The 12990-nt window shown below is 50.5% G+C and overlaps 1 protein-coding gene across 3 annotated transcripts in view; it reads left to right on the plus strand.

Annotated features, from left to right (window-relative positions):
• Wdr62 (WD repeat domain 62) overlaps positions 1–12990 on the plus strand; it is a 42001-nt gene that overhangs the window by 17402 nt on the left and 11609 nt on the right. For all 3 annotated transcript variants that reach the window (XM_027431283.2, XM_027431284.2, XM_027431285.2), the window contains exons 11-18: positions 1735–1913; positions 5067–5158; positions 7454–7579; positions 9769–9836; positions 9917–10038; positions 11705–11780; positions 12425–12536; positions 12626–12689. In XM_027431283.2, the coding sequence (XP_027287084.1) occupies positions 1735–1913; positions 5067–5158; positions 7454–7579; positions 9769–9836; positions 9917–10038; positions 11705–11780; positions 12425–12536; positions 12626–12689 (839 nt within the window). The remainder of the gene's footprint in view (positions 1–1734; positions 1914–5066; positions 5159–7453; positions 7580–9768; positions 9837–9916; positions 10039–11704; positions 11781–12424; positions 12537–12625; positions 12690–12990) is intronic.

Raw genomic sequence — 12990 nt, forward strand, 5'->3', positions numbered from 1 at the left:
CATGGGAAACCTCAGCTGGTATGCTAGTAAGAGCCCAGGGAGAGGTCTGGTGGAGGCTGGGGACAAACAGTTTGCTGAAGACATTTTGGTCAGTACTGCTCGGTCAGCAAGGGAGCTTTTCTGGGTAGCTGAGAACTAAATCACTCTATGTAGTGTACTGTGCACTAAAACACCCTTCTGTCCTTGTGGCACCTCCAAGTCTAGTGCGAGGCAGATGGTGATTCAATAAGTTCAAGCCATCTGCAAACACAGGTGCAGGATGCACCATGAAAGAAAGCGACAAGATGCTACCAACATGTAACACTGTCCCATGCTGCCCAAGAGCCTGGCTGCCAGAAGCAGCTTCCTCTGGAAGAGGCCTTTCAGCCACAGTATGGAGGGATGGGGTGAAAAGAGGAGGGGGCAGACTCCATATCTGGGAAATAACCTGTGCGAAGGCCCCAGGTGATAGCAATCTTGGTGACTAGTGAAGCCTTCAAAGGTCAGCGTGGCAGCAGTAATCAGGCCTTTAGTGCAGGAGATGCAGGGCAACTGCTCCTTTGTTACTTTCCCTCCCCAGCCAGTAGCACTGTCTGCTGCAAGGTAGAAAATGCAGAACTTGACAGACGTGGTCTCCGCACCCGTAATCCCAGTGCGCGGGAAATAGAGGTAGGAGGATCAAGAGTTTGAGGCCAGCTTGGGCTACATGAGATCCTGTCTTAAAAAACAGAGTAACAACAACAGAAAGAACAGCTTAAAACTTTGTGAAAGTCATTTTCTGTTGCATGAAAAGGGTTGTATTTAAAGGGGTGGGGGAGGGGCTGGAGAGATGGCTCAGCAGTGTTAACAACACTGGCTGCTCTCCCAGAGGACTTGGACTTGGACTTCTCAGCACCCACATGGCAGCTCATAACTGCCCATAACTGCAGTGTTGGGGGAATCCAATGCCTCCATTCAGTCGTGCATGAGGCAAAACACTCATGTGCATGAAATAAAAGTAAATAAATATAAAGGGGGACACACCTTTAATCCCAGCACTCAGGAGGCAGAGGCAGGGGGATCTTTGTGAATTCCAGGCCAGCCTGGTCTCCAGAGCGAGTGCCAGGACAGCCTCCAGATCCTACAGAGAGAAAACCTGTCTCGAAAAACCAAAAAATAAATAAGGGGTGGGGGACAGTGCACTGTATGCTGGAGAGATGGTTCAGCACTTAAGAGCACTTGTTGCTCTTACAGAGGACCTGAGTTCCATTCCTAGCGCTCTGTGGCAGCTAACAACAGTTCACTCCAGTTCCAGAAGATGAAGTGGCTGATTCTGGGCTCCTGGGACACAGCCCACACACGGTACACAGACATACACACATACGTGCAGGCAGAGCACTCATACACATTCTTAAAAAAGAAGTCTGCAGATAGTTTATCTAGTCCCAGGGAGCTCTTAGAGACTTGGAGCCCTTCGTCTCTTCATTCTGTCAAATGAGAAGGTGGCTGTCATCCTCTCTAGCCCTCATGACACAGTCCCATGCAGCCAGACGGGCAAGGAAGCCGATGTGTTCTCGCTTGCTCTCCTCAGGGCCCAGACTCTCACCTAGCTGCAAGGAAGACAGGGGGATGCAGTCACTGTTGTGAGTGAGTGGGGAAGCTCTCCCTCCCCTCGCAGCTGGGGTTCTGTCCTCAGTAAGGCCCGGGCCATGGGGCGCACTGAGCTCAGGGACTGTGGGCCCCTTGCTACGCTGACCTTAGCCTCTCTTCCCACAGACCCTGCTGAAGGTGGTGTACGTGGAGAATGATATCCAGCACCTGCAGGACATGTCTCATTTCCCAGACCGGGGCAGTGAGATTGGGACACCCATGGATGTAAAAGCTGGGGTTCGAGTCATGCAGGTCAGTCCTGACGGCCAGCACCTGGCTTCAGGCGACCGAAGTGGAAATCTGAGGCAAGTGGCCCCGGTGGGGGCTAGTGTTCATCTCTCTGCCCCAGCTGGGGGTCTCCGGGCACTGGGGAAGGAAGAGTCCTCGTCTTGGCACCTCAGCCGCTGCTTAGGAATAGGGGGCCACCAGTAGTAGTCCAGTTACCGAGAGCACCCCAGGTCTTCCTCTGGGCGGGACTTCCTGAAAACCTGAGAGCACAGTAGCTGCCAGGATCTCAGCATCTGCATGGAGTGGCCTCCTCCCTGGAGAGGGAGATTTATGAAACACTCTCACAGCCGTTGGTCACCGAAGCTAAAATGTCAGTGGGAGGAGCCAGTTGCACAGGCATGGGTGTACTGAGAGGGTTCAGTAGGATGGAGCATAGAAGACCTGGTGGTCTGCCCACCCAACAAGGTTGTTCATTACTTTTATTTGGTTGTTTTGGTTTTAGGTGTGTGTGTGTGTGTGTGTGTCTGAATATCTTTATGTTTGTCCCCTTCTCTCCCTCTCTCCCTCTCTCCCTCTCTCCCTCTCTCCCTCTCTCCCTTCCTCCCTGGAAGAGACTAAAATGATGTCAGATCCCCTGGAGCTGAAGTTTCGGGTAGTTGTGTTAGGAACCAAGCTCAGGTCCTTTGGAAGAGCAGCCAGTGTTAATTGCTGAGTCATCTCTGCAGCCCCTGGTGTGGTTTCTTTGAGGCAGTCTGTTTCTACCTCCTGAGTTCTGGAATTGCAGGTGTGTACCACTGTATCCAGACTCGTTTTTCTTTTTCTTTTATTATTTATTTGTATGATTTGTATGTGTGGGCATGGGTGTGCATGCCTGTATGGAAGCCAGAGGTCCAGACTGGATGTCTGCTTCCGTCACTGGATTACACTTTTTTTTTTTTTTTTAAAGATTGATTTATTATATTTATGGTGTTCTGCCTGCATGTATCCCTGCAGGCCAGAAGAGGGCACCAGATCTCATTACAGATGTTTGTGAGCTACCATGTGGTTGCTGGGAATTGAACTTATGACCTTTGGAAGAGCAGTCAGTGCTCTTAACCTCTGAGCCATCTCTCCAGCCCCAATTACACTTTTTTTTTGAAACAGAGTTTCCCCCTGACCCAGAAGCTTACCAGTTTGGCAACACTGGCTGGCCAGCAAGCCCCAGGAATCCCTTGTCACGGCTCCAAGCACTGGAGTGTTAGTGGCTCATACTACGTCAAACTGAGACCCTCTTACCTCCTCTTCAAGTGCTTTGCCCACAGCCATCTCCCCAGCCATGTTTTCGTTTGAGATGGGGTCTTATACTGTAGACATCCCAGAATGGCCTAGAACTTACTGTGGAGCCCAGTCTAGTCTTGAATTTGTACTGGTCCTCCTGCCTCAGCCTCCAGAGTGCTAGGATTGCAGAACAGGCACAAACAGTCATCATGCTTAGCTAATGGATGCTAGCAGAACATGAGCTCTGTCTAAGACTAAGTTTAAGATGGTAAGTGGCAGCTATGGCCATCTGAGTCTTGAAAGAGACAGAGTGAGCGGGGAAGAAACTGCAAAGCACGTGTCCCACAAATGGGCAGCTAGCTTCCATGAAGTAACTAGTGAATAACTTCTAGTTTACTTATTTATTGCATGTGTGTGTGCGTGTGTGTGCATGTGTGCGTGCGTGTGCGTGCGTGTGCATGCGCACAAGTGTACACGTGCATATTGTAGTGTGAGGGTGGAAGTCGGAAGACAACCTTTGAGGGTCAACTCTCTTCCCAGTGTGGTTCCTGGGCCTTCAGATCATTAGTCTTGGCAGCAAGTACCCTTATCCACTGCCTCTTTAACCCTAGTTCTTTCGTTTCATTTTTTTCCCGGTGCAATTCTGTGATTTTTAAATACTGGCAATTGTATCAGTCATGCATTAAGTGACAAACACTATTAGGTGATAATGGGGTGGACACTATGGCCTCTGCCTGGTGATGGCCGAACACTATGGTTTTTTGGTTTTGGTTTTGGTTTCTTGAGACAGGGTTTCTCTGTGTAGCTTTGGAGCCTGTCCTGCAACTCGCTCTATAGACCAGGCTGGCCTCGAACTCAGAGATCTGCCTGCCTCTGCCTCCAAGTGTTGGGACTAAATGAGTGCCTTACTAACACCCGGCAGCAATATGTTTATTAGTGGTTTAATCCCCTTGCAGAACCTGCTGTATGTAAGCCCTGTTTTATTTCTCTGTTATGTACATGAGTTAATTGAGATGAGACAAGGTGGGCTAAAACTCACACAGTGGACAGTAGAGAAGCTGCAGTGATGAAAATAAGGAGAGTCTACATTTTGAGACTGTTCATGAGGCAGGAGCCAGATGTGGTGGCACACGCCTGTAATCCCACCACTCAGGAACCAGAGGCAGGAGGATCTCTTGAGTTTGAGGCCAGCCTGATCTGCATAGTGAGTTCCAGGAGAGCCAGGGCCTGTCTTTAAAAAAAAAGAATGAAAAATGAATGAAGCACGATGGCGCATGCTCTGTCAAAGAAAAACAAAACAAAGAGCTGGAGAGATGGCCCAGTAGTTAAGAGCACTTACTGTTCTCACAGAGGACCAGAGTTTGGTCCCCAGCAGCAATGTCAGACAACTCATAACTCCTGGACTTCAACTGTAGCTCTAGAGGATTTGATACCCTTTTCTGGCCTCTGTAGACAGACACACACAAAGATGAAAACATGTTTAAAAATATAAACACATACCTTTAATCACAGCACTGGGTGGCAGGGACAGATAGGTCTCTGTGAGCCTGAGGCCAGACTGGTCTAGATAGCCAGGACCAGACCAGCTAGGGCTAAATACTGAGCACCCCCCCCAAAAAAAAAGAATAATCTTTTATAAAAAGAAAATAGTACAAAAGAGGAAAATCCATGAATATGGTCTCTGACCCTTTGCCCTTTCCGTCGGAGACTGCCTATGATATTTAGCTCTGCAGAAATGCCTTTTGCTGCAGCGGACGATCCTCAATCCCTGGGTTATGTTTTGGCTTGTTAGCTACAAGAGGTTTGTACCTGTGGTCTCCTTGTCTCTGCAATGCTCCCTTTACCACAGCCACGTTCTGGATGGGAAGCTGTGGCTGAGCATCTCAGGCTATTTGCCACAGTAAGACTGCAGTGCTGGCCCAGAGCCAGCTTGGGCTGTGGGCAGGGTACAGTTGGCAGTGTGTGTCTCCCAGGATCCACGACCTGCACTTCATGGATGAGCTCATCAAGGTGGAGGCCCACGATGCTGAGGTGCTGTGCCTGGAGTACTCCAAGCCCGAGACAGGTGAGCCCCCAGCAGGCTGGGGTCAGGTGGGCAGAGCCACAGACAGCAGCTGCTGACGGGAGGCTTCAGCTCAGGAAGGGCTCTGTGGAATGGACTCCACAGAGCAGGACAGCTGCAGGCTCATGCGGGCCCCAAGCTGAAGGTGTGTGAGCGAGGTCGGCTGCTGGGTGGACGGGCTGTTTGCCGCTCCTTTTACAGGGTTAAATGCCTACAGAAAAATTGCAAGAATATGACAGAAGTACTTTCAAGCCTTCATCTAGATCAGGTTTTTCTTCTGTATTCAGTGTAACCCTTTGACTATATACATAACTCCACTGCGACCCTCTCTCCATTGCTCTGTGTGTGTGTGTGTGTGTGTGTGTGTGTGTGTGTGTGTGTGTGTGTGTGTGTGTTACATGCAGGTAAAACAAGAGCATACACATTTTGTTTTGCTGGGTGATGTGTGAGTTCAGGCATAACCCTGCAATACCCTAAGAAGAGCATCTCCATTTACACGATGGTAGCGAGCTAGGGTGTAGCTCAGTGGGGGAGCATTGTAACGCCCTGGGTCCCATCTTGGTCCTATGCATTCATACATATACATAGGATATATGCATATACACATGCATATATCTGTTTGTACACACATATAAAATACACACTACTGCACTTACCAAGTCCATTTTGATACCATGCTGTCATTTATACAATGGCCCTTATTCAAACTTTGTTAGTTCTCCAGTATTGTCGTCCATAGAACTTTTGTTTCTAAGCTAGGTTCACATTTTTAAGTGTCTTGGCTTTGTTGTCTTTATTCTGGAGCACCTCCACAGCCTTAACTTGGTATTTGGGCTTTTGCTTGCTGCAGAGACAAGCTAGTCGTGTAGAATTTCCCTCACTGTTGAGTTTGTCCGACTCCTTTATCGTTTGGTTCTGACAACACACTTTTGGGATATCCTGTCTATATTAGTTGCTTTTGTACTGCTATAATGAAATACCGTGACCAAAACCAATTTATAGAAGAGTTTATTTTACCCATGGTTCCAGAGGGATAGAGTCCATTAATGGCAGGGAAGACATAGCACCGTGACACGAACAGGAAGTTAGCTGATGATTTTATCTGCAGAGAGAGCAGAAAGTAGGCTGAGGCTATAAACCCTCAGAGGTAGTCCCCAGCACTTCCTCCAGCAAGGCTCCACCTCCTAAGGGGTCCCATGCAGGACACCACCTGAGGACCAAGTGTTCAAATGTCTGAGCCTGTGTGGAGCAGTTCTCATTCAAACCAGCGCACGATCCAACCTAGGTGGAGTTGCACCGTGATGTGACAAGTGATGACTTTCCACGCCATCTTTCATTCTTCCATCCTCCAAACCCTCTGTCCATCAGTTTCTTTCTGTTTCTCAACTCTTAGACCTTTCCTGAGCTCTCCTGGCCTCAGGCTGTGCCGTTAAGAACTCAACTCCACTAGAGCAGACATAGTCTGAGGGGCCACTAAGGGGAAAGGCCCAGCGAAAGAAGGGGGGTGGTAGGAAGCAGTCAGCAAGGCTTGGCTGAGGCCTAGGTAGCTCAGACTCAGAGCTGGGGCATGGTTTTAAGAGAGGCTAAGAGAATGCCTGAGCTTCCCATGGCACACTTCCCACAGAGTAGGACTCACCAGAAAGGAGTGTTGTGGTGTGCCAAAGTATCTGATGCAGATAAGTGTGGCACATCCACATGTCAAGAATTGCCTTTACAGCCGGGCATTGGTGGCGCACGCCTTTAATCCCAGCACTCAGGAGGCAGAGGCAGGCGGATCTCTGAGTTCGAGGCCAGCCTGGTCTCCAGAGCCAGTGCCAGGATAGGTTCCAAAGCTACACAGAGAAACCCTGTCTCAAAAAAAAAACAAAAAAAAAACCAAACAAACAAAAAAAAGAATTGCCTTTAGGCAGGGCGCTGGTGGCGCATAATCCCAGCACTCGGGAGGCAGAGGCAGGCAGATCTCTGTGAGTTTGAGACCAGCCTGGTCTACAAGAGCTAGTAGTTCTAGGACATCCTCTAAAAGCCACAGAGAAACCCGTCTCGAAACCCGCCCCCACCCCCCCACCAAGAAAAAAAAAAAAACAAAAAAAAAAACAAGTGGTGGTCTGAGTGTAGGGGCTCTGGGGAAAGACCTCCCAGAGCCAAGGACTTGCCCTTTCTTGGTTTGGGACAGCTTAGCTTGCACTCTGCACCCAAAGACTCCCTTCTCCAAGGAGTGGACTTCTCAATCTGTCTGCTTGTCTGGGAGGCGGGGATCTAGGCAGCCTTGGGCAACCCACTTGTTGTCTCCACTCACAGGAGTGACTTTGCTGGCTTCAGCCAGTAGGGACCGGCTCATTCACGTGCTGAATGTGGAGAAGAACTACAACCTGGAGCAGACCCTCGATGACCACTCCTCGTCCATCACAGCCATTAAATTTGCTGGTGAGTGCCTTCTCTCCCCCTTGCTGGCCCTCAGCACAGGGCTCTTTGTTTGCAAGTAACCACAGCATGCCCTGTGGCAGGCGTGCCCAAGACAGGAGTGACAACACGTGGATCTGAAGACTAGCCTTTTGGTTTATTGATTTATGAAAATGAATGTCGGGCTATTTTGAAAGTGAACAGGGAGCTGGAGAAAAGGGCTCAGGGGTTGGGCGTCTGTTGTGTTTTTGATATAGGGCCTCACTGTGTAGCCCTGGAACACACAGAGATGGAACGCCTGCCTCTGCCTGCCCCTCAGATGTTGGAATGAAAAGTGTGAGCCACTATGTTTGGCATGACTCAGGTGAAAAGCTCTTGCTCTTGCAGAGGACTGAGGTTTGGCTCTCAGCATCTACATGGTGGCTTACAATCATGTGCAACTCCAGTGCCAGGGCGCCCAATGCTCTCTGCTGACCTCTGCATGCACTAAGCATGCGATGTATATGCATCCGTGCAGGCAAGCTCACATCCACATGAGAGAGAGAGAGAGAGAGAGAGAGAGAGAGAGGCCGGTGCAGTGCCATACACCCGTAGCTCCAGCTGCTCCAGAGGCAAGGAATCCAAGACCAGCTTACTTTTCTTGTTGCTTTGACAAACTACCTGGCAGAAGCAACTTACAAAGGATTTATTTTGGCTGACAGTTCAGGAGAGGATACAGTTCTTGGCATGAAGACATGACTGCAGCAGGAGGCAGCATCCACAGTCAGGGGCAGAGAGAGGTGCATGCTAGGGCTTGTTTAGGACCCTCGTCTATGTGGTGCTGGCCACATTCAGGGTGGGTCACCCCCTTCAGTTGCACCTCCACAGATGTCCTCGCAGACGTGTGCAGTGGTATGGTACTCGGGGGATTCCAAATGGAGTTGGCAGTGCAGATGTCCTGTTACAGGCTGAGGAAGATGGCTCAGTGGGCAAATGCTTTTCTGTAAGCATGGTGACCTGACTTCTGATCCCTGACACCCACAGAGAGAGCCATCCATAATCCTAGTGTTGAGAGGTAGAGATGATGATTCTGGGGAACGAATGTCTAGCTAATCAGTGAACGAGAGCTTTAGTAAAAGATGAAGGACCTATCTCAGAAATTACGGTGGAAGAGGCAGGCAAGGTGGCTTAGCTGGAAAGGGTTCTTTCCACCAAGCCGGATGACCGACCTGAGTTTAAACTCTGGAAGCCATGGAATATGGGGGTAGAGAACCGGTTCCTGCAAGGTGTCCTCTGACCTCCACGTGCACGGTACACAATGGTACACAATAAATTAATAAATGTTTAAAAAAAAAAAAGGCTAGAAAGTGACGGAGGCAGATATCTGATGCAGTGTTCTAGCCTTCTGTGAAATAGTCCTGGAGCTTGGGAGGTGGAAATGGGCGGACAATTTAAGACTTTCCTCAGTTGCTATGGCCTCCAGCACTGTGGAGCCAAGCATGACCTCAAGCTGATCTTGCCACCTTCATCTCCCAAGTGCTGGGATTACAGACGTGTATCCCACACATGGCTTTCATTTGTTGTCATTTTGTTTTACCTTGAAGTGCTGCAGCCTTGAGCACACTAAACAGGGGCTGTACTGCTAAGCTCCATCTCTGCCCTTACAGTGTGTGTGTTTTTGAGACAGGATCTCCCAAAGCCAAACCAGCCTAGAACGTGAGTTCCTCCTGCCTCAGGCTCCCAAGCCCTGTATCACAGAGTGCTGGGATTACCAACACGCACCACTCCTCCAGCTTTCAAAATGCTGTCTGCTCTGTGCCTCTAGTCTTGTCTTGGTTTTCCTGTGTACCCCTGCTCTGCCCAAACCAGCCTCACACACAGTTCCTGTCTTAAGAGGCCTCCCCAGGCTGGAGAGATGGCTCAGAGGTTAAGAGCACTGGCTGTTCTTCCACAGGTCCTAAGTTCAATTCCCAGCAACCGCATGGTGGCTCACAGCCATCTATAATAAGATCTGGAGCCCTCTTCTGGCCTGCAGGCATCTAAGCAGGCAGAACACTGTATACATAATAAATAAATCTTTAAAAAAAAAAAAAAAAAAGAGGCCTCTCCTCCTCCAGAAACCTTTCTGATCCTAGCAGAGTTGGTTATTTTCCCTGAAGTGGGATTTCCTAGCCCCCATTTTTCCTCCTGTGTAGCACAGGGCAGCCCTGTCTAACCCCTGCCTCCTCCTCCAGGCACCAGGGATGTCCAGATGATCAGCTGTGGGGCCGACAAGAGCATCTACTTTCGCAGTGCCCAGCAGGTAAATGGGGTGGCCTCCTTGGGGGCTAAGGTTGGGAGATTATCAGGGGTGTCCCCTGAAGGTCTTTCCTGCCCTGCCAGACCTCGGATGGGCTGCACTTTGTCCGTACCCACCATGTAGCAGAAAAGACCACCTTGTATGACATGGATATAGACATCACACAGAAGTATGTGGCTGTGGCCTGCCAGGACCGCAACGTGAGGTGAGGAGTCCCTTGTGCTTTGTTCTGGCCCCAGCTTGTTTCCAGCCTGGCTCAGTGAGCTCTCCCTTGCTGGACCGTCTTTTCCCTGGCTGCCTGCTGCTTCTCCCTCTTCATCTGGTCCCAAAAAGCTGGTGAGACCTATGTGTTTCTTACAAGTGTGGCTCCAGGCAGGGCGTGTGTTGTGAGTACTGTAGTAGCAGGTTCGTAGAAAAGAAGCTGAGGGGCTGGAGAGACGGCTCAGCGGTTAAAAGCACTGACTGCTCTTCCAGAGGACCTGCCTGGGTTCATGTCCCAGCCCCCACATGGTAGTTTAAAACTGTCCGTAACCCTGGTTCCAGGAGATCTGACACCTTCATACCAATGCAAGTAAAATAAAGTTAAATAAATTACTTTTAAAAAAAAAAAAAAAGAAAAGAAAAGCCGAGATGAGATCACCCTTCAAAAGAGCTTTATTAGGACAGCCATAGGCAGGCTGGAGAGATGGTTCTGGTTAAGAGCACTGGCTGCTCTTTCAGAGGATCTGAGTTTAATTCCCAGCACCCCCATGGCGGCTCACAGCCATCTGTAACTGTAGTCCAGTGAGATCCAGTGCCCTCTTCTCGTGTGCAAATGTACATGAAGACAGCGCGCCCGCCCACGCCCACATACATAAAGCACGTAAATAAAAGGAGAGCCACCACGCGTGATACGGCAGGAGTCCTGAAGGTAGAGGCAAGCCTTCAGCTCCTAGAATATTAGGAGAGGCACAGCGTCACGGGCGCATTGAGAAGCCCCAAAGGGAGAAACAGGCCTTTCAATTCTGTAAGGAAAAGAAAGTCAGTTTCTGGCTCAGAGGTTTCCAGAGGGGCTCAGGATGGGAGTCACAAGGCACTGATAATAAAGTGGGTATAATTCAGGGTTGTTTCCCAGCTGTGTGGAGGAGGGAAAGAACTCAGCTCTGTGATAGATAGCTACAAGGTCACAGCAGCTCTCTGTAGCTGCGGATGTGGCCTGACTGCAAGGGGAAGAGAGTGTCATTTAGGATCTGTGATTCCATCACAGCGGTGCGTGCCTGTCATTCCAGCACTGGGGGAGCATCGGGAGCTCAAGGCCAGCCTTAGCCACATAGCAAATTAGAAGTCACTATGACCTACGTGAGAACCTGTCAAGGGGAGGAGGAGGAGGAGCCGCTCCACCAGGCTTAGCCACCAGCCCTACAGAAGTCTGTGGCTCTCCTGGGACTGTGTGGGGACGGAGAAGTCACAAACTCATCGCTCATTCTCCTGTCTTACTTGGGCTCTTGTCTGGACTGGAGACTGCTGCTGTCACAGCAGTGGCTAAGGCAGCCCAGTCCTTCAGGAAGCTCACAGTCCACGAAAGGGACAGAGAATAGTGGTCCGGGCTGAGATGAAGGGAGCCTTGGGAGTCAGTGGGGCCTGTAGGAGGCTCGGGAACTGTCAGGGTTGGCTTGGGGATTGTGTTCTCTACTTCCTTCCTGGACTCCTTCCACCTGGGCTAAGCCCTAAGCTTGCTGTGTGAACGGGGACAGATGGCAGCCAGCTCATCAGTGTACCCCAGGGCATAACCTCAGCTTGAGGTGGGGGCTCCCACCCCGGAGCAGAGGGCAGCAGGGCCAGGAGGAAAGGGCGGCGTCTTCTGCTCCCACATGGCATCCCCACTTCCCCAGGGTCTACAACACAGTGAGTGGGAAACAGAAGAAGTGCTACAAGGGTTCCCAGGGAGATGAGGGGTCCCTGCTGAAGGTGAGTGAGACACACCACACACGCCCAACACAGGGCCCCATCACTCGGGCCCCGATAGCCACGGGTGCTGGAGTGGAGGGAGGGAGGGGCCTCCATTTGCTGAGTGGACTCTAGTTTGTATGTGTTTGTATGTAGTTTGTGTGGTTGGAGGAGGCAGACAGACCTTCACTCCTCTCCTGGCTTGTCCTCCCACAGGACAGAGGACAGGACAGGTGGACACTTCTCAGAGACTCTGGCCCGGGGAGTTGTTCTGAGTTCAGCCTCCTTGATAGATCCTAGCTGTGCCTCAGACTGACTGGGTGACCTTGGGCAGGTGTCTAAACTGTTTCATCATCTGTCAAATGCCAATGGAAAGCAGCTTCCACCCTAGGATTGTGTAGAGGGCGAAGCTTGCAGGCACTTGGCACTGAGCCCAGAGCCTGGCCACCATCATTTCTGTACTGGTGGCTATGAATTCTTCACTGCAAAATGGGAGTAGGAATTCCTGCCCTGCCTGGTGTCATGAGAGTGCCCTGAGTGGATTCCCTAAACCCAGTGCCCAGCCCAAAAGAGGTGGTCATTCAGGAGGTGGTACTGAGATGTTTGGCTCGGGTCTCCCAGTAGGCATAAAGCAAGCAACTGAGGTGACATGTCTCTTCCCTCAGGTTCATGTAGACCCCTCAGGCACCTTCCTGGCCACAAGCTGCTCTGACAAAAGCATCTCAGTGATTGACTTTTACTCGGGCGAGTGTGTTGCCAAGATGTTTGGCCATTCAGGTAGGTGTTTGTCTGTTCAGGAAGGTCCCTTTCCTGCTGCTGCCACAGCCTGACTCCGAGTAAGGACAGCCTCTCTCCTTTGCTTGCAGAAATTGTCACTGGCATGAAGTTCACGTATGACTGCCGTCACTTGATCACAGTATCTGGAGACAGGTGGGACAATTGTGGAGGCTGCCCCTGGTGGGCCTCCCTCTAGGTGTAGGTGGGTGTCTGTCATGGGGAGAGAGGAGCTCAGCCCCAGCTTGCGGCACTTTTAGTCTGTGTGGACAGCTCGCATCTTACTCTCATTTTGGATGGCATACACTTTGCACGCCAGCCCTAAGTTCCACCCCAGATCTGTCGTTTTCTTATGGCCTTGAGCAGGTCATTTCCCCTCTCTGAGCCTCAATTTGCTCTGTGAAAGGATGTCACCATCTATCTTGAAACGTGATGACAACCAAAAGAACGATACAGC

This window comes from Cricetulus griseus, chromosome 9 (genome assembly GCF_003668045.3).
Source record: "Cricetulus griseus strain 17A/GY chromosome 9, alternate assembly CriGri-PICRH-1.0, whole genome shotgun sequence".
NCBI classification, from domain to species: Eukaryota; Metazoa; Chordata; class Mammalia; order Rodentia; family Cricetidae; genus Cricetulus; species Cricetulus griseus.